An 18101-nucleotide genomic window follows, 5' to 3' on the forward strand; every position below is an offset into this window, starting at 1 on the left:
AAGACACACACACACACACAAGCTGGTTTCTTAGTGTTTCTATTGGACGGTTCAGGAGTATTCGGTACATAGAAAACATTTTACACCACGTCAACATCTGTAAAACAGTCCTTCAGCTGAAACAGGTACATTTATATAAAACGTTACACAAATAATTAGACGCAACACTTATAAAGTACACAATGTTTCAAAGTCTTTACAAATGGGCTCATCAACGGTGCAGAAAAATAACATGTGGTACACAAAGGCAGAAGGAAGCTCTGATTAGTATTTACAAAGACTGGTGTCAGTGGTTAGTCACGTGACCTGTCACAATATACAGATTCAATATGATCCAAAGTTGTGCTTACGAAGGAGGTCAGATGTTCGCTGCAGTCCACGTTTTAGGAAACGCGCTCGTCAGTAGATTTATTCGCATTAATACGTCACATCGCGTCTTCAGGGTCAGCAGATTAAAACTAAGACGCACTCTGGTTCCAACCTTTGCCTACGTTACCCACAATGCACCTGGACTGTCATTCTTCCACCGACGTGGACTCAAGTGACACTTGAGTGTTTTGTTGTTCGCTCAGAACATCGTTTCTCGAGCAAATTTCAGAATGAAAACGGTAAAGCGCGTATTTCCCAAAACGCAAAGCGTTCGCTCTGCGAGGGGCGTGGCAAACAACCTGCCCCCCCCCCCCCCCTCACAACGAAATCACCTCTTTTTAGAAGCGTAGAGTTGAATCTTTTAAAGTGGAAAGTGCAGGACTGAGTCAGTGGAGGCTTCCTGCTACAGGGACTGTTTATGCAATAATACAACAACCTGCATGAGCATCTGAGGAGAAACGAAGATCCATTTAGAAGCAAAGAAATCCAGATTAAATCTCACATTGTAACACAACAGACCCACGAAACGTCCTTAGAGTGAAAGCTAAAACACCGAAGCTCCAGAGCTTAAGGGAGCTTATGTGTAAAGATACACACTGTGTGTAGAAGTACACACTGTGTGTAGAAGTACACACTGAGCAGTACACCGACAGTGAGATGCGGCCGAAAGGCAGAAACCCGGAAGCTACAATTTCCAAAGTCGAGACAGAACTTCACGTAAAGGACAGAGTGTCAGAGCCAATAAGTTTGAATATTTAAAGAAAACTCAGAACCTTTAGAGAATAAAGTGGTTTGATATTGAGAGAAAAGTTATGTTAGTAAATATTTTGAGCCGTCAAAATTATCATATATTAAAGAATGCATTTCTTAATAGTGATTAAAATAGTAAATGTATTGTCTGTTGGGAAATAAAACATTTAATAGTATAATAATGAATTTTGCATAAATTAGTGTTAAAATGTGTCTCCAAAAGCAGCAAAAAAGAGAATTAATAACTACATAAAGTATAAATGGTCATAAATGTTTTGTCTGATTTATGAATTTTGTTGGTAGATGTGTGCGTCTCACCTGTCGAGGCCCCAACACTCTGACGCTCTCTGATTGGCTGCAATCTGACGCTCTCTGATTGGCTGCAGACGGCAGCGAGTCAGAGGGAAGCTTTGCGTCCCGTTTCCACTGTGCTTAAAAAACTAACAAATACTTATTTTCTAAGAAACAAAACGATAAAAAACGACGAGTGCAGAGGACGGATCGCCTTTTCTTCCTCGTTATGAACATCAATATTGCACCGAAGCAGCATATTTGGAGTTTATGTGAGCGGACGTGTGCATAAATACAGTAGAAAAATACAATATGGAGGAACTCTGGGAGCGCCGGTGAGAGAGAGGGGGGGGGGAGCTTCTAGAAGGTCTGGTCGTCGTTGCAGGACTCGGTGGCGTGGCCGAAGGCCTCACAGATGTCGCAGTAGGGCCTCTCGTCGGCCCGCTTGCCGTGGTAGGCGGTGTGCGGCACGCCGTCGGGGCTCTGCGCCTGCGTGGGACAGTCCTCCGTGTCGTGGAGGTCGAAGCAGTCGCAGATGTCGCAGAAGAGGCGCGGCGTGGCCTTCTTCTCCGTCTGCTTGGACGCGCCTTCAAACGAGCTGTGGGGGGGGGGGGGGGGGGAGGGGCTGAGTGTGGGGGAGGAGCCTCACACGGAGCCCCTCCTACATAATGAGATGAAGACACTTCTTACCCGTCGGTGCCGTTGAAGTCGGCCAGCGCGAGCTTCTTCAGTTTCACCTTCAGCTCCTCGTTCTTCCGCTGGAGGTCCACGATCACGCTGTTCAGGAAGTTGATCTGTGGGAGGAGCCACGGATCAGCGCTCGGTCCCAGAGGAGGAGGAGGAGGAGGAGGGCGAGGAGGAGGAGGTATTCTGCAGCTTACCTGCCCCTCAGCGAACTCCTTCTCCTCCCTCAGCTGCTCCATAGCTGCATCGCCGGCGGAAGCATCGCTGAGGAAGAGCTCGATCCTGGCCTCCTCACACGAGGGCGGAGCCTCGCGGTCTCCTCCCTCCGACGCCCGCGTTCCCATGAGCCTTTGCTCCAGGCCGTGGACGCGGCTGCGCAGCCTGGCCTTGTCTCCCTCCAGCGCCTCCACAGCCGCCTGCAGCGTCTTGGCCACGGCGTTCTCCCCCCGCAGCACGGCGATCTGCGGCGGATCAAAAGCAGCGGTCAGATCCCAGCGGGGGGGGGAGGAGGAGGAGGAGGAAGAGGAGGAGGACATGGTTGGCACCTCCTTCCTCAGAGACTCCAGCTCCTGGTCTTTGTCTGCGGTGGATCTCTGGAGGTTTGCCCCCCCCTCGGTGGCCGGCCCGGAGACGCTTCCTCTGAGGGAGGAAGGATTCAGAGTGAAATCGCCTCTTATTGATGTCATGTGATTCTTGTTGTTCAGTCATACGTCACATGTTCTTCAAACTTGAGGCGAGAGCGAAGCGTCCTTTTCAGAATTTGCTCCTTGATAGAAAGCATCACTAGTGGAACACACGCTACCTCTAATATGAATGTTACTTTACTCCTGTAAAACATCACATTCACCAGCACCCCCACCGTGGGGAGGTTCTCGTCCCCCGGTAACGAGTTCAGAAGTGTGAGAAGATGATAAAAACTCTCTCATTCCTTATGAATAAGACGGAATAAACGGAATAAAAAAGGATGAAAAAAAACACACCGAGCAACTTTTAGAAATGTTTGAAAATCAATAAACTCTCGACTCACCTGGTCTTCATGTCCGGCTGCTGACTGGGACGGTCCTCAGTGTGCTGTGAGGAACACACACACACACACACACACACACACAGGTATTTAAATAGAAGCTAAAGCCCTCTGATCTTCCGTCTCAGCAGGAGGTAAATCCTCGCTTTGCCAGAATCAATCAAACTTGAAACTCTCCAGCAGGACGAAGGTCAACAAGCTTGTTTGTGTAAAAACAACAATAATAATAGTAATAATAATAATTGTAGTTTTTGTGAAGCTCGGTACCTGGTCGAGGTGCTGAGGCTTCTGGGAGGTGTTGAGCTCCTCGCTGAGGGAGAGAAAGAGGAAACGTTACACCTGAAGACAGAAGCTCCGGATGGATCTGTGCAGACAGATGTGTTCACATCTGGCCGACACTTCAATGACACACAGAAAACACCTGGTGGAATAAAAACAAGACGTTTAAAGATGTCGTTTGAGGGGGAATTATTCTGGCTTTTAAAGACGGAACAAATCATTTATTAATTCATTAAGATAATTATCAGCAGATCAACTGATGCAAACTTACTTTAACTTTGTATTCAATAAAAAGGGCCGAAACACTTCTACTATACTATACTATAATTACAGTTCAACCCTTTCACATAACAGATATTTAAATATTAATTGCAGCCCCTTTACAGCAAAAACTCCTGAAAAAAAGAAATTAAATTTCTTTTTCATGAGCATTTATGTAAAAGCAGTGAGATCAGTTTGAAGCACATCAGAGACTTTCTACCGAATCCTCAGAGCGTAGAAGCCATCTGTCTGAAGCTTCTCAATGTGCTCTGTATTGCACATGCACACCCTCACATGCACACCATCACGTGCACTCCCTCACGTGCACACTGGGCTGTCGGGGAATTTAGGATCCAGATATTTATGGACCCTGAAATTAGCTCCATGAAGCTCAGACGTGTCTCAGCCGGAGGATTCTGATTGGTTTGCATCCACTTTGGTCCAGAAGCATTTATGAGGCTTCTTGAAGCTTATTAAGATCTCCACAACGTTAGGATGTTGTTGCTGAGAAACTTGTTAAATCGTTCATGTACATTTCAGCATGAAATGAAATATATTTTTGAAAATAAATAACATCTGATTTTAACAGACAAACTAACCAGGATTGGAGCCACAGTGACATCATGAACAACATAAAACACGTGTGAGCTGTTTAGAGCTGCTCTCAGAGACGCACAAAGGTCACATTGATCACACACACACACACACACGTCGTAGGGAAAGGAGCCGCCATGTTGGAGCCAGGCGGTCCTAGGAGGACGGATGGTGCGATTGCATAACAGCAGCAGGCTGAGGAAGGATGGAGGGAGGAAGCTTTTAAAGGAGATTCCTCTTTGTGGGTTTAAAACTCTAAACTGTTCACTGCGTCCGTTACACCGTCACTAAGGAGGGACTCGTGTGACATCTCCGCCTCCTGCTCCTCCGTCAGGACGACACGCGCACTGATGTCTGCAATTTAGCCAATTAGATCCATCTGGAGCTCTGATGTCACAGCTCGAGGCTCTGATGACTCAGGGGGGGTGTGAGCGCATGAAGTAAAGACACCACACACACACATACACACAGACATACACACACACACAAACACACACACAAACACACACACACACACAGACATACACACACACACACACACACACACACACACACACACACACACAGACATACACACACACACGTTGATATCCGGATGGAGATCCACCATAAACACAACAAAGTCCTATAATAACATTGAGTATTTATACCATAAACATACATATATAAATATCAGAAACTGTTTCAGCTGATAATTTAAATTTTCTTCATATGAAAAGAGGGCACGACATCGTCAGTGTGACCTCAAAGATCCAGAACATTCCGTCCGTCACATGACACAACGACTGCCATTCATATCTCAGACCCTTTAATGACACATTATGTTTAAGTGTGCACTTCAATAAGACGACATCGAGTCAGCACGTTTTAATCAGTTGGACAGACCCACCACGGCAGTGTGTGTGTGTGTGTGTGCGTGTGCATGCGTGTGTGTGTCACCTTCACAGGAGACACACTGCAGGATCACATTAGTTTGGCGAGGACTCACATTTCTTTGCAGAGGACCTGAAGTCGATGACTCTCCTCGGACACACTGCGCTCCTCCTGGTATCTGGAGCTCTGCTGCTTTAAAGCCTCCAGCTGGAGACACACACACACACACACACACACACACACACACACACACACACACACACACACACACACACACACGCACCAGGTCAAGTTTGCTCTTTTTGCTCTGAAAATATTCGCGGATGAGACATTGTTTACTGGAGGTCCGTTAAGAAAAACGAGATGATTCTCAGGTGGATTTCATTTGTTTTTGTCATAAACACCATAGAATGACACTAAATGATACCAATATGTTGCATCAGTTCTCAGAGAAGTAGGAGGATTTCTGACTCAAAACCCAAAACATATCAAATGTTGTTGCATAAGATAAAGAAAGGCAGGAAATCTTCATTTTACAAAATTGTTGTGAATATTTCTTTTATTAGACTATTATCAGAATAATTGTGGGCCGGTTTAGGGGTTAAAAGGCGGCGAAGCGTTCCTGGTTCGGGTCCAATCCAAGAGCTTTTGTTGCATCTTACTCCCCTCCTTTCATGTCTGTGATAAAGAATAGAAACACTTCGCCACCTACAACATACTCATAAAGAGTCAAAAATCACTCGTACTACTTCTGAGTCGACCTTCCAGTCGATAAATCAACTGACCATCAACATATTTGACATCATGGAACAGCTTTCACATGGGAGGAGACACATTCTGGGTCACTGAGAGGGAGCTCATTCTTAAAAACAACACGTTGATGTATTTTCGGTGAGTCGGCAAAGAGCCGAATGAGATCAATCCACCTGAAACTAAAAATAAAAGCCCCAAAGACATCACCTGCTTGACTTTAAGTCTCTCGTTCATTGGGTCCAGATGTAGAGATGAAAAATCCCTCTCATGAAGCCTCTAATTGACTCAGCAGTCAATGATGAACTACTTTTAAATCAATGCATTTGTCACAGCTGGCTTCAGATCAAAACAGTGTGCAGCGTGTTTCCCTCTGCACATCTGCACATCTGCACACCTGCACATCTGCACCTTTCCTCGGCCGTGTTTTCAGACAACAGTTTCTGACTTTTTAGCCCCACAGAGATGGTCTGCAGATATAAACACTAAACTACACAAACATGCACAACGGGAACGTCGCCCCAGCACAGGAAACATCCCAGAATCCCCACAGCAGACACCAATAACAATCAATAATGAGAGCTAATTAAAGATCAATGAACAGCTGCTCCTATGAAGCACACAGCATCCTACCTGGTAGGGAGGCGAGTAGATGTTACTGGAGTAACCCTGATGCAGAGCGGCTACGTCCATACCTGCACAGCTCGCCACTGTTAAAGCTATGACGCGCCCCCCCCCGTGCCCCCCCCCCCCCCTCGTGGTCTACAGCATCACACGCACCGACTAAACAAGCTGGGCATCAATAAACCATCAGCTCTCCTCTCCCACCGTGCACGCTGCCAGAGGGATGTGGAGACTCTCTCTCTCTCTCTCAGCACTTCCATTATGTAACACAGACCAGAATAGGCTCCTCCCAGAACACCCCCCACCACACACACACACACACACACACACACACACACACACACACCCCGTCCCCACTTTCCCCCAGCATATGTACACACTCCTCTCAAAAGGTTCTCCTTTCATTCACAAGTCTGATAAAGACTCTCTGATACCAAATATATGATTACAGAGTGCATGAGATACAAGACTACACAAGCTAGACTACACAAGATAGACTACACAAGTTAGACTACACAAGCTAGACTACACAAGATAGACTACACAAGTTAGACTACACAAGATAGACTACACAAGATAGACTACACAAGTTAGACTACACAAGCTAGACTACACAAGATAGACTACACAAGCTAGACTACACAAGTTAGACTACACAAGCTAGACTACACAAGTTAGACTACACAAGTTAGACTACACAAGATAGACTACACAAGTTAGACTACACAAGCTAGACTACACAAGCTAGACTACACAAGATAGACTACACAAGCTAGACTACACAAGTTAGACTACACAAGCTAGACTACACAAGCTAGACTACACAAGTTAGACTACACAAGATAGACTACACAAGTTAGACTACACAAGCTAGACTACACAAGCTAGACTACACAACTTAGACTACACAAGTTAGACTACACAAGCTAGACTACACAAGATAGACTACACAAGCTAGACTACACAAGTTAGACTACACAAGTTAGACTACACAAGCTAGACTACACAAGCTAGACTACACAAGATAGACTACACAAGCTAGGCTACACAAGCTAGACTACATGTTAGGTCAACGTCAACATGGTGCCATCAATTAATTAATTAATTAATAGGTCTGTTGTTTTGTCGATTAAACATTTGTTCAGAAAGGTTTATTACAATGATGAAGTCTAATTAGACTGAAACGAAATATGAATAAACAAATAAACACAGATCATGCCAAATACAACCCAAGATTTAAATAATGATAAAAAGATGATTACGTTTATGTTCCGTTTCTTCCACTCCACCAAGCAATAATAATAATTCAAAATCCAGTTTACCATCAAAAGAAATAAAGAAAAACCAGCAAATAAAAACCTCAACTGAGGAGCGGAAGCAGCATTTCGTCATGATGACGTTTCATAAATGACGTTTCGGCGCCGTCTCATAAAGGCTTTAAAACAATAATGATGACATTCATGAAACCATTCAAACAATCAATGGTTCCCCCACATCTGGGTATCCAACAGATGTGTGACAACACAAGACAAAAGAGGCCGAGAGAGAGAGCTCCAGCCAACCAAAGCAATGTTGTGCGCACGCACACACACACACACACACACACACACACACACACACACACACACACACACACACACACACAGGCAGCATTACATCACAACCTCCCCCAACGCGGATGAGCAGAGGAGAAGCAGATGTTGAATAAATCCCAACGAGTATTTTTTCTCTTTAGTGAAGCTGCAGAAACATTTTCATCATCGTTTCAGGTTTGTGTCTCGTCTTTACCGATGGTTTCGAGATTCAGTTCAGCGCGACGGTGCAGAAAAGAACTCCCTCAAAGAGAAAAGGGCCACGCATCTCGTTGCCGCGACAACAAACACCTGGAGCCCACAAACAGCTGGTAACTGCAGGACAGCAGTTTGAGGGACAGCTTTAATTTCCGAAGACAGAAATACTTAAAGGAAAAGCTACAAACGTGGAGGCGACGATCACCTGGCCTCCACCAGAATAAAATACAACTTGAATGACCCATATTTCTCCCTCAAGGCCTTCTGCTCACCTGCGTCTCCAGCGCCTCCTTCTCATGGGTCAGCTTCTCGAGCGAGAGGGACGTCTTCTCAGACTTTATTTTGGACTGGAAAAAGCATAGGAATTTATAACTGTCAGCTCCACGTGGTTTGGTCACAAATAACAATGTTCTTTCAACTCTCTGAATATCTTATTTTATGTAACATCAATTTAAAGCTGTATTTGCTGATATTTGGCCACTCAGGGGCAGCATAAACAAGCTGGAAACACAATTCAACTCCAACAATTGCTTATTTCCACATCCAGTAGTTACAGAGCAACATGAACTAGGAGTCTTTAAGTTTGTCTATCTGAAGAATTTATGTCCAATATTCTCCCTTTTAGCTTGTTTTTGGTCTTCATCCCCTCCTGCAGAAAATATCTGTCCAAATATGTTATGTCAAAAAATGTTTATAAAAAGTCAAAAAAGTGAGGTCCAAAAACATTAAGAAAAAAAAGTCTAAAATTATGTAGTAAAAAATATTTGAGAAAAAATATTTCATGGAAAAAAAAAATCAAAAGATATTAGGTTAAAATTGTTTTGAAAAAAATCCAAATGTTAGTTCGAAGATTTTTTTTTAAAAAAAGGTCAAAAAAGGTCATGGAAAAAAAGTCAAAATATATGAAGTCAAAAAGTGTTTTGGAAAAAAAGTTGAAAAATGATTAGGTCAAAAAAAGTCTTGAAAAAAAAGATATAAAAAAAAAAAAAAAAATAGGTCAAAAAATGTTGCACAATTTGTTTTATAAATGATTAGGTCAAAATGGTTTAAAAAAATTTATATATAAAAATATATTAGATCGAAAAGTGTTTCAAACTAAAAGTCAATATATGCTATGTTGAAAAATTACATGGAAAAAAAGTCAAAATATGTTAGGTTGAAAAACATTTTGATAAAAAAGTTTAAAAATAATAGGTCAAAAAATGTTTAGAAAAAATGTTTTCCCAAAAAGTCACAATATTTAAGATAAAAAAGATTCACAAAAAAAATACAAGTTCAAGATTTTTTTGCAATAAAAGCAAAAGAATATTAGGTCAAAAAATGTTTTGAAAAAAAATCCAAAGGTTAGTTCGAAGATTTCTTTTTTTTAAAAAGTCAAAATATATGAAGTCAAAAAGTGTTTTGAAAAATTATTAGGTCAAAAAAAGTCATGGGGAAAAAAGGTCAAAAAAATATTGGGTCAAAAAATATCTTGAAAAAAAAGTTTAAAAAATAGGTCAAAAAATGTTGCACAATTTGTTTTATAAATGATTAGGTCAAAATGGTTTAAAAATATATATATATATATATATATATATAAAAATATATTAGATCGAAAAGTGTTTCATACTAAAAGTCAAAATATGCTATGTTGAAAAATGACATGGAAAAAAGTCAAAATATATGAAGTCAAAAAGTGTTTTGGAAAAAAAGTTGAAAAATTATTAGGTCAAAAAAGTCATGGGGAAAAAAGGTCAAAAAAATATTAGGTCAAAAAATATCTTGAAAAAAAAGATAGTAAAAAAAAAAATAGGTCAAAAAATGTTGCACAATTTGTTTTATAAATGATTAGGTCAAAATGGTTTTAAAAATATATATATATAAAATATATTAGATCGAAAAGTGTTTCAAACTAAAAGTCAAAATATGCTATGTTGAAAAATTACATGGAAAAAAAGTCAAAATATGTTAGGTTGAAAAACATTTTGATAAAAAAGTTCAAAAATAATAGGACAAAAAATGTTTAGAAAAAATGTTTTCCCAAAAAGTCACAATATTTAAGACAAGAAAGTTTCACAAAAAAAATGTAAGTTCAACATTTTTTTGCAATAAAAGCAAAAGAATATTAGGTCAAAAAATATTTTGAAAAAAAATCCAAAGGTTAGTTCGAAGATTTTTTTTTTAAAAAGTCAAAATATATGAAGTCAAAAGGTGTTTTGAAAAGTTATTAGGTCAAAAAAAGTCATGGGGAAAAAAGGTCAAAAAAATTTTGGGTCAAAAAATATCTTGAAAAAAGAGTTTAAAAAAAAGGTCAAAAAATGTTGCACAATTTGTTTTATAAATGATTAGGTCAAAATGGTTTAAAAATATATATATATATAAAAATATATTAGATCGAAAAGTGTTTCAAACTAAAAGTCAAAATATGCTATGTTAAAAGATTCAAAAGTCAAAAGATAGTAGGTTATTATTAGGACGCCATTAATAGACCGGAAAGATAAAAGGTCATCAGAAAGGAGCCGAGGCGGCCCGGAGCTCCGCCGCTGCACTTCGACATCCATTAGTAACGGGCCCCGTGAAGCGAGAGCAGAGCTTTAACTTCAAGGAACATCTCGTCACACATTGAAGGAGAATTTCACGGCCTGCAGAGGCTTTATTTACGTCCCTGCTGAACCTGAGCTCATCGAATAAACATTCAAATCCGTTACTCTGTAAGGTGAATAATTTGTGTCTTCACAGCAATGATACATTTAGATATAATTAATCGAGTACATTTACCCAAGTACTGACATGGAGTACTTTCACTTTACCTTATAATAAAACATAATATAATAAATAAATATGTATTATATTTTGCAGGATTAGTACTTAAATTAAACTTTGATGCAAATAGGTCACTGAATCTGAGTTTTAGATGCTGTATTTCAGACTAAAATAAAACTACTGCTTATTCTGAATAATGTAATCCTTCCACAAAGCTGTTTTTTCCGATGGTGGAAACGGTATTTGAATGCATCAACAAGGCGAACAACCACAGCTGGCAGACTGTGAATCTGTAAAGCTTGAATTAACAAAAAGAAGAAGACTGCTGCGTATAAGAAAGTGTGCATGCGTGTGTTAGTAATGTCTTAACAACCTAAAATAAACTGTGCCTGTGGCCAAAGAGCTGCAGTAACTCGGAAGGGAAGCAGACTGGAGGATTATTTAATGAGGAGGATACAGCAACGGGAAAACACACATTTATGTATAGTATGAAAAGTATTTATTGTGCAGTGAAATGTTTAAATATTATATTTGATCTTTATTATTAACATTACTGCTGCGTTAAGGTGTGCGTTGCATTTTACTGCTCTAGATGTTTTTAACTCCTCTAAAGTCGGTCAGCTCCCTCTTCTTCAAAGGCCACAGAGAGTTACGTCGTCAACATCTGTATCCAAAAACTAAAGAAAACTAAAGCTGTCAAACCAACGTAGTGGAGTAGAAGGTACAACGTGTACCTCAGTGCAGTAAAGAGTAGAACGCTGAGATGTAGAGGAGCACCTGAGTGTAGTGTGCATCCGTGTAGGTGAGGTACCTGCAGCAGCTGCTCCTCTCTGATCCGACTCTCGTCTCTCAGCGTCTGGACGTCGCTCTTCGACCGCTCGACGCTCTGCTGCAGCTCTGACAGGAAGCACATGGATGACATCGTCAGTCCTCTTTACACCGGGGGGGGGGGGTGGGGAGGCACAGAGGTGAGCTGCGCCGGGTGCGTCTAACCTCTCGTGGTCCTCGCTGTCCGGCCGCTCTCCTCCTCGGCGGCCTCCAGCTTCAGTCTCTACAAGCGCACAAGAGGAGAGAAATGACCCCCCTGAATTCTCACAAACACAACACCCGCATGGGGAGAACCTTTCCTCCTCACCAGGTCGCCCAGCTGCTGGTCCAGCGAGTCCTTCTCGCGCCGCGCGGCCTGGAGCTCCTTCTGCCGGCTCTCCGCGTCCACACTCAGCTCGCTGATCTGTTGGCGGGGGGGGGGGGGGGGGGTCACGGCGTGAGCGAGGCGTTGCCGCGGCAGCTTTAACAAACCACACGCACTAAATGATGTCACCTTCTTCTCCTGAGCCTGAGCCTGGGCCTTCAGCCGGCTGATCTGCTGCTGGGACAGGGACGCCGCGTCCTCCTTCTGCTGGGACGCCCGCAGCCGGAGCTGCAGGTCGGCCACCTCCCTCTCCAGCTCCATGATCCTGGAGCGCTCCGACACCGTGGCCACCTGCGGGGGGGGGGGGGGGGGGCGGGTGCATCCGGGTTGTGTAGTTTAAAAAGGACTGAACGTAACAAAGACTAGCATTGGTTCTGGACTTAGGACTCGGCCTTTATTAACTTTTTATGGATCATCGAAACACAAACTGTTGGTTTTGGTCGTTTCACAAGTTAGAAGAAAGAAAAAAAGGCGTCCAAAAGCACAAGCATTATCAGAATCTGGTTTAAAATGAAGAAACATTCTGTGCACACATGCACAGTCTTCAGCATGATGGATGTGGTAATTATATATATTATATATATATATTGTGTGAGCAGCTAACCCTGGACCAATGAGATGAATCGGATCATTTGCTTAACGTTTGCTCCTTTGATATTTATCCTGTGTCATTGTTAAGAAAGCACAGTCTGGATGGGGGAGGGGGGGGGGAGGGGGGGCTGTGCCAGCATTACCCTAGTGTCCTCTAAATCCCTCTGGAGTTTTTCAGCTTTGGTCTTTTCAAAGAGCAGGCTCTGCTCGAGCTCCTTAATGTGGGCATGCTCCAGTCTGGTCTGCGTCTGTTAGTAAGAGAAGAGCAAGGAGGAGAAAGGAGAACAGCACCAAACCACACGGACCACATGCTGAGAGCTTCAGACAGGAGAAGAGAGGCAACGCAAGGGTCCAGTTGGACCAGTAAGTTGTGCTCATTCCGCCCCGAGGACCATCGGGGGTCCGTTACTTCAAGGCCTCTCAGATCCCTCGCTTCTCTTTGCTCGTGTTTCCAACTCAGGAGCTCAGTGAGGAAGATGCAGACTAGAGGGGGAAGATGAGAGCATGTCTAGAGCAGATGAAAAGATGATGAGAGGCTGTGTGAGTGGTGAAGATGGGGGGGTGTGGTGTGAATTAGACATGAATGAATGAATGAATGAGGGGAAGAAAGTCTGAACAGGAAAGCAAATGAAAGATTCAATGAAGAACCCGAGCTGAATGATTGACTGGATCATCCGTTCTTTGAGGAAGATGCAAAGCAGCAGCTCAAAGATTTGGAGCCAAAAGGGCGAGAAGGAAAAGAAAAGACATCCAACCGGAGGGGCTCAAAGTCACTGTAAACATCAGCACGACACCTTTCATGTAAAGTAAGTTATTCCACATGGAGTTTTGTAATAATTAAGCGAGGGAGACGGATGTCTGGAGCCAGAATCATGTTTAATGCAGACTGTTACCTCCAGGTCTCCTCTGGTGATGCAGGCCTCCTCCACACTGAACTGCAGGTCCTCCACCCTCCTTAGAACATGTTGGACATAAAGCACTACGTCAGGCCTGTTGTCTCCACCCACAGCAGGCTGCTGCAGGCGGCCGGTCGGCTTCACCTCTTCTCCTCCTCCAGCTGGTTGAGCAGCTCCACTTTGTCCCGATCGGCCGCCTCCACCAGCGAGCGCAGCTGATCCAACTTCTCCTCCATCTCCACCGCGTACTGTGAACACACAAAACGACACATCCTGGGAACAAAAAGACGACACAAACGGGCGAGGAGCTGCCAGGACGTCGCCCAACATGTAGAATAATAATTAAAAGGAAATAGTTTATCAACAGAAAGCTCCTCTCAGTTTAGAATCTCCTTCACGTTTGTGATCGTTTGCCTTTAAAAGAAAAGAAGAGTCGGACCTGATCGCGTCCTTTCCTCAGCAGGACCATCTCCTGCTGCACCTCCCCCGCGTGGCTGGTGGCCTTCGCCACCTCGCACCTCTCCAGGTCGCGCTCCGCCAGCAGCTGCTCGATGTGCTGCTGCTTCTCCTTCAGCGCCTCCTGCAGCGCCGTGGTGCCGGAGATCTTGCGGGCGTAGCGAGCGGACGTCTCCGTCAGCTGGGAAGAGGAAATCGAAGGGTAAGTGAGACCCTGCCCCCCCCCCGCCCCCATCCTCTTGAAACACACACAACTCCAGCATGGGCTGGCGAGGGGCCTTACCAGTCCCGCCCGGCTGGGCTTGCCGCTGATGGAGGAGGTGGCGGAGCTGAGCGAGCTGATGGAGGAGGCGCTGGGGCTCCTCTTGAGGGCCGACATCCTGCGCGAGTTCTTGGCCTTGGTCGGCGTGGTGCACGGGAAGCCGATGCGCGTCACCTTGTGCGCCGGAGCGAACAGGCCGTACCGGGACGTGCACTGGAAGTACCTGCGAGGGGGAACCACACGGGACAGGTGGGTGGGACCGTTTCCTCTGCAGGTGGGCGGAGGTGGAGCAGGGCTGCGTGCGTGCGTCCTCGGGGCTTCACCTGGTCCCCGCCACGGCGCCGTCGTTCTTGCCGAGCGGTTCGTCCAGCTCCACGCCGCACCAGCCTCCCTTGGCGAAGTCCGTCTCCCCGAGGAAGCGCACCACGCCGGCCTTGTTGCCGCCCACCTGGACGCGGAAAGAACATTTGGTTCAGCATTACAGGCCTCTTCCTCCTCCTCTTCCTCCTCCTCCTCCTCGTAGATTCAGCAGTGAAGACTCCCACCAGCACGCGGTCTCCCAGCCTCAGCTCCCGCTTCTTCTTCATGGACTCGGTGTCGTTGGACACCGACTCGCTGGACGTGAGCATTCGGTTCAGAGCGGCGCTCGTCTTCATGCCCCCCGCCGCCGCTGAGAGAGGAAGAGGAGGAGGAAAGGAGTGAGAGACGCAGGGGAAACGCTGGGTGCGTCTCGGAGATCAGCTGATTGTCACCTGCACAGGTGGAGCCGGCGGGCTCGGGCTCGCTCGTGGGGGGGGCCCCCGCCGCCCCCGGGCTGGCACGCCCCCCGTTGGTCTCCGCCTCCGGCAGCGCCGTCTTGGACAGCTTGGAGGGCCGGGTGAATATCCCCCTCCCGTCCTCGCACTGGAAGTAGCGGACGCCCGCCACGGACCCGTCGTTCTTCCCGATGGGCTCGTCCAGCACGACCCCCGCCCACTGACCCGGGGCGAACTGCGTGGCCCCCACGAAGCGCACCTGGCCGGGCTTGCTGCCGTTGACCCAGACCCGCTCGCCCGGCTGGAAGTCGGCGCCCCCGTCCTGGGTCGGGGAGGCGGCCTGGACGGGGGGGTTCTCTGGAGGAACCGGCTTCGGGGCGCCTGCCATCAAAATCGAACGCTACTGTTGTCACGGCAACTAGACACACTCGTCACTACTTCTGTCTTTCGCCTTAAACAGCAGCTACGGTCGCTGAATCCAAAAACAGCTTCTGTATGAAATATTCTAGTGTATTACTGTACAAATACATGCTGTTGTTACTCTAAAGTACTACCTACTGAAGTACTAACTCACTAAAGTACTATTTACTAAAGTACTACCTACTAAAGTACTAAGTCAGTCAACATATTATTATCATATCATATATTTCCTTTTCTTATGGGCTCATATTGATTCATTCACTCGTCTCTTCCTCCCTGAACACAGCGTCGTGGATGATGTCTTACCGGAGGACGGGGACGTCTTGGACGACCCCCCAGATGGACGGATTATTTTGCTCGGGGGTTTGAGCCCGCTGACCTTCCCTGATGTGCTCATGGCTCCTGCTTTGGGGTTCAGGGTGGGAGGGGGAGGGGGGGGTTCTGGCCTGATCACGGTGGGGGGCTAGGCCTTCCCCATCGCCCCATTAAGTCCCAATGTGATGGAAGGGAACTGAGAACAACAAGAAAATGTACCTTAAAATCAAGTATTTTCGGGAGTCGAGTGGATTCATTGTTTTCATTATTAATTGACATGTTAGCCATTTTTCTGATTAATCAATATTTTCACTCCCTTTGGATCAAAAATTCAGCTATTTTTCATTTCTAAAACAAAAAAATATACTTATTTAAACCTGCAAAATATACGGCACATTTTGCTTGAAAAAAACAAAATAAATGAGAGCTGTGTGTAATAAATCTGATGCCCAGCTGATGTTTTACGCTCTCACTCGTCTCTACTGCAAATGTCTCAAAAGACGAATGTCCCTCATCAGATGGAGCGATGCAGTGAGATGAATCACGTCTCCTGGCCGTGGAGGTGTGACCACGACGCCATTTTATCCATGAAGCAGAAGGCTCGCTCGGAGCGGAACTAGGTCACGACAGATATGATGTGTGTGTCACGCACTAAAAGCTGTGTGAAGCATCTGGTTCCCCGGGCAACACAGGGACCGTTCGCTGCCTGTCAAAACGCAGGAACTACATTACCCACGGTGCAACTCGGCCACCGCAGCATAGCCGTAGTCCTAGAGGGCTACAGAGACCACTTCTGTCTCCTTTTCTAACCTGACCGATAAAACGTTTCTACTTATTTCCTCATAAGTCGCCACATGGAAGCTACACGTCTCCCGTCGTTTTGTATGCAATAAGAAAAGGGTTGTTTTTGGAGTGTTCCTTTATGTGAGAAAATCTGCCTGATTCTTCAGGCCAATAAAATGTATAAAAAGCCTTGTGGATCAGATGTAAAATGTATCATCACAATGTTAAAGTAGTTTGTTCTTTTTAGAGATTTGGTTCGATAAGGACGGAGACAAACACGATGCTCTTATAGAATGTGATGCATTGATGTTGATTAAACTGACCACCATCTACTATATTCATATTCAGAAGGAAGAACTTTAACTTGTGGACTACCCAGTGGGGTAGAAGTACAGATCTGGACAGCCTGAAATGTCTCTGAGCAGACAAAAGCATGTTTTTATCTCTATTGACTACATTTCTCTTTCTGCATATTTTAACACTGTTTGTGGTATGTGGGAAAGATAAAAAAGAGGGTTGCAGTTCCTTTGCAAATGCGCAGGTAACATGAGATGCGTCGTCTGGCTGGAACATTACCTCCGCCCCGCCCAACCGGCAGCGCCAGACCAAAACAACAAGCACACCCCGAGCTGTCAAATCCCCATCCCGCCCGTCTCGGGCTGCGTGCCACTCGCCTCCAGCCTCTCCCAGTAACCACACACGAACCATTGCAAGTATTCGTCGTTGCTGCTGGTCGGTGAATGGGGCCGACGGATGAGGAGTCTGACCCGGGGTGACAGAGTCTGGGAATGGGCTTCATTCTACTCGCTGCATCTCCCGCGCCCACCAACTTCCGTGGGAACACTTTTCCTACGCAGCCCACGCACTTGTTTTGAAACAGCAGGTTCCTTTTTACCTCGACGCGTTGTCGGGCACAGAGTCCCGGCCCTTGAACGCGAACATGCGCTGAATATGTTGGTGTCTCGAGCTTTTGGGTCCCTGTTGGAATGCGCCCCAACTGACAAAGCTAGCTAGCTTTCAGATTAGCATGTTAAACATGAACCGGGGCTAACGTAAAATAATCAAATGTACCTGATATTGAAGCTACATTGAAGCGGACATTTGTGTAACAGGTTGTTGCGGAAGCTCACTCGGTCTCCGCTGGTGAACGGAGTCTGTCTGGAGGATGTTGCGGCCGGGTGAAGCGTCTCTTTAAACCGTTAAGTTACATATTTCCCTTCCTCTCCCAGCCCAGCCCCAGCATGACGTCACCTTGGGAACAAATGATGCCTCCACGGACCGGGCTGTGGGCTCGGACATCTGAGGATTCATGAAATACGACTTCGGAAAGGACTCAAACACGATGAAAAACGGTTTTATTTGAGTTTGTATCTCAAAATAAATGATAAAGCAAAATAATG

The 18101-nt window shown here is 45.3% G+C and overlaps 1 protein-coding gene across 2 annotated transcripts; it reads right to left on the minus strand.

Annotated features, from left to right (window-relative positions):
* Window positions 1-23: 23 nt before the first annotated feature.
* On the minus strand, window positions 24-18064 carry clip1b (CAP-GLY domain containing linker protein 1b). 2 transcript variants are annotated; one of them, XM_037484277.2, is made up of 22 exons: window positions 17773-18064; window positions 15910-16114; window positions 15181-15564; window positions 14974-15098; window positions 14752-14876; window positions 14450-14651; window positions 14150-14347; window positions 13855-13958; window positions 13708-13768; window positions 12958-13062; window positions 12353-12514; window positions 12167-12262; window positions 12025-12082; window positions 11843-11928; window positions 8562-8636; window positions 5241-5332; window positions 3386-3428; window positions 3122-3165; window positions 2640-2733; window positions 2292-2555; window positions 2101-2204; window positions 24-2008 (listed from the first exon to the last, which is right to left on the minus strand). In XM_037484277.2, the coding sequence occupies exons 2-22, from the start codon at window positions 15998-16000 to the stop codon at window positions 1771-1773; spliced, it is 2751 nt and encodes a 916-aa protein (XP_037340174.2). In that variant the 5' UTR covers window positions 16001-16114; window positions 17773-18064; the 3' UTR covers window positions 24-1770. The 2 variants fall into 2 exon arrangements, with proteins under 2 accessions (XP_037340174.2, XP_037340175.2); XM_037484278.2 differs by lacking the exon at window positions 12958-13062.
* Window positions 18065-18101: the final 37 nt, after the last annotated feature.

Source organism: Pungitius pungitius, chromosome 18 (genome assembly GCF_949316345.1).
Source record: "Pungitius pungitius chromosome 18, fPunPun2.1, whole genome shotgun sequence".
NCBI classification, from domain to species: domain Eukaryota; kingdom Metazoa; phylum Chordata; class Actinopteri; order Perciformes; family Gasterosteidae; genus Pungitius; species Pungitius pungitius.

Bases quoted from the DNA above. Each gene is read 5' to 3' on its own strand.
- clip1b (XM_037484277.2), bottom strand. From the start codon at position 16,000: ATGAGCACATCAGGGAAGGTCAGCGGGCTCAAACCCCCGAGCAAAATA. The intron at 13,959-14,149 runs GTCCGACTCTTC...GTGTGTTCACAG, and splicing joins TGAGGAAAGGACGCGATCAG to TACGCGGTGGAGATGGAGGA. The intron at 12,263-12,352 runs GTGACATCATTT...CCCCGCCAACAG, and splicing joins CTCAGGCTCAGGAGAAGAAG to ATCAGCGAGCTGAGTGTGGA.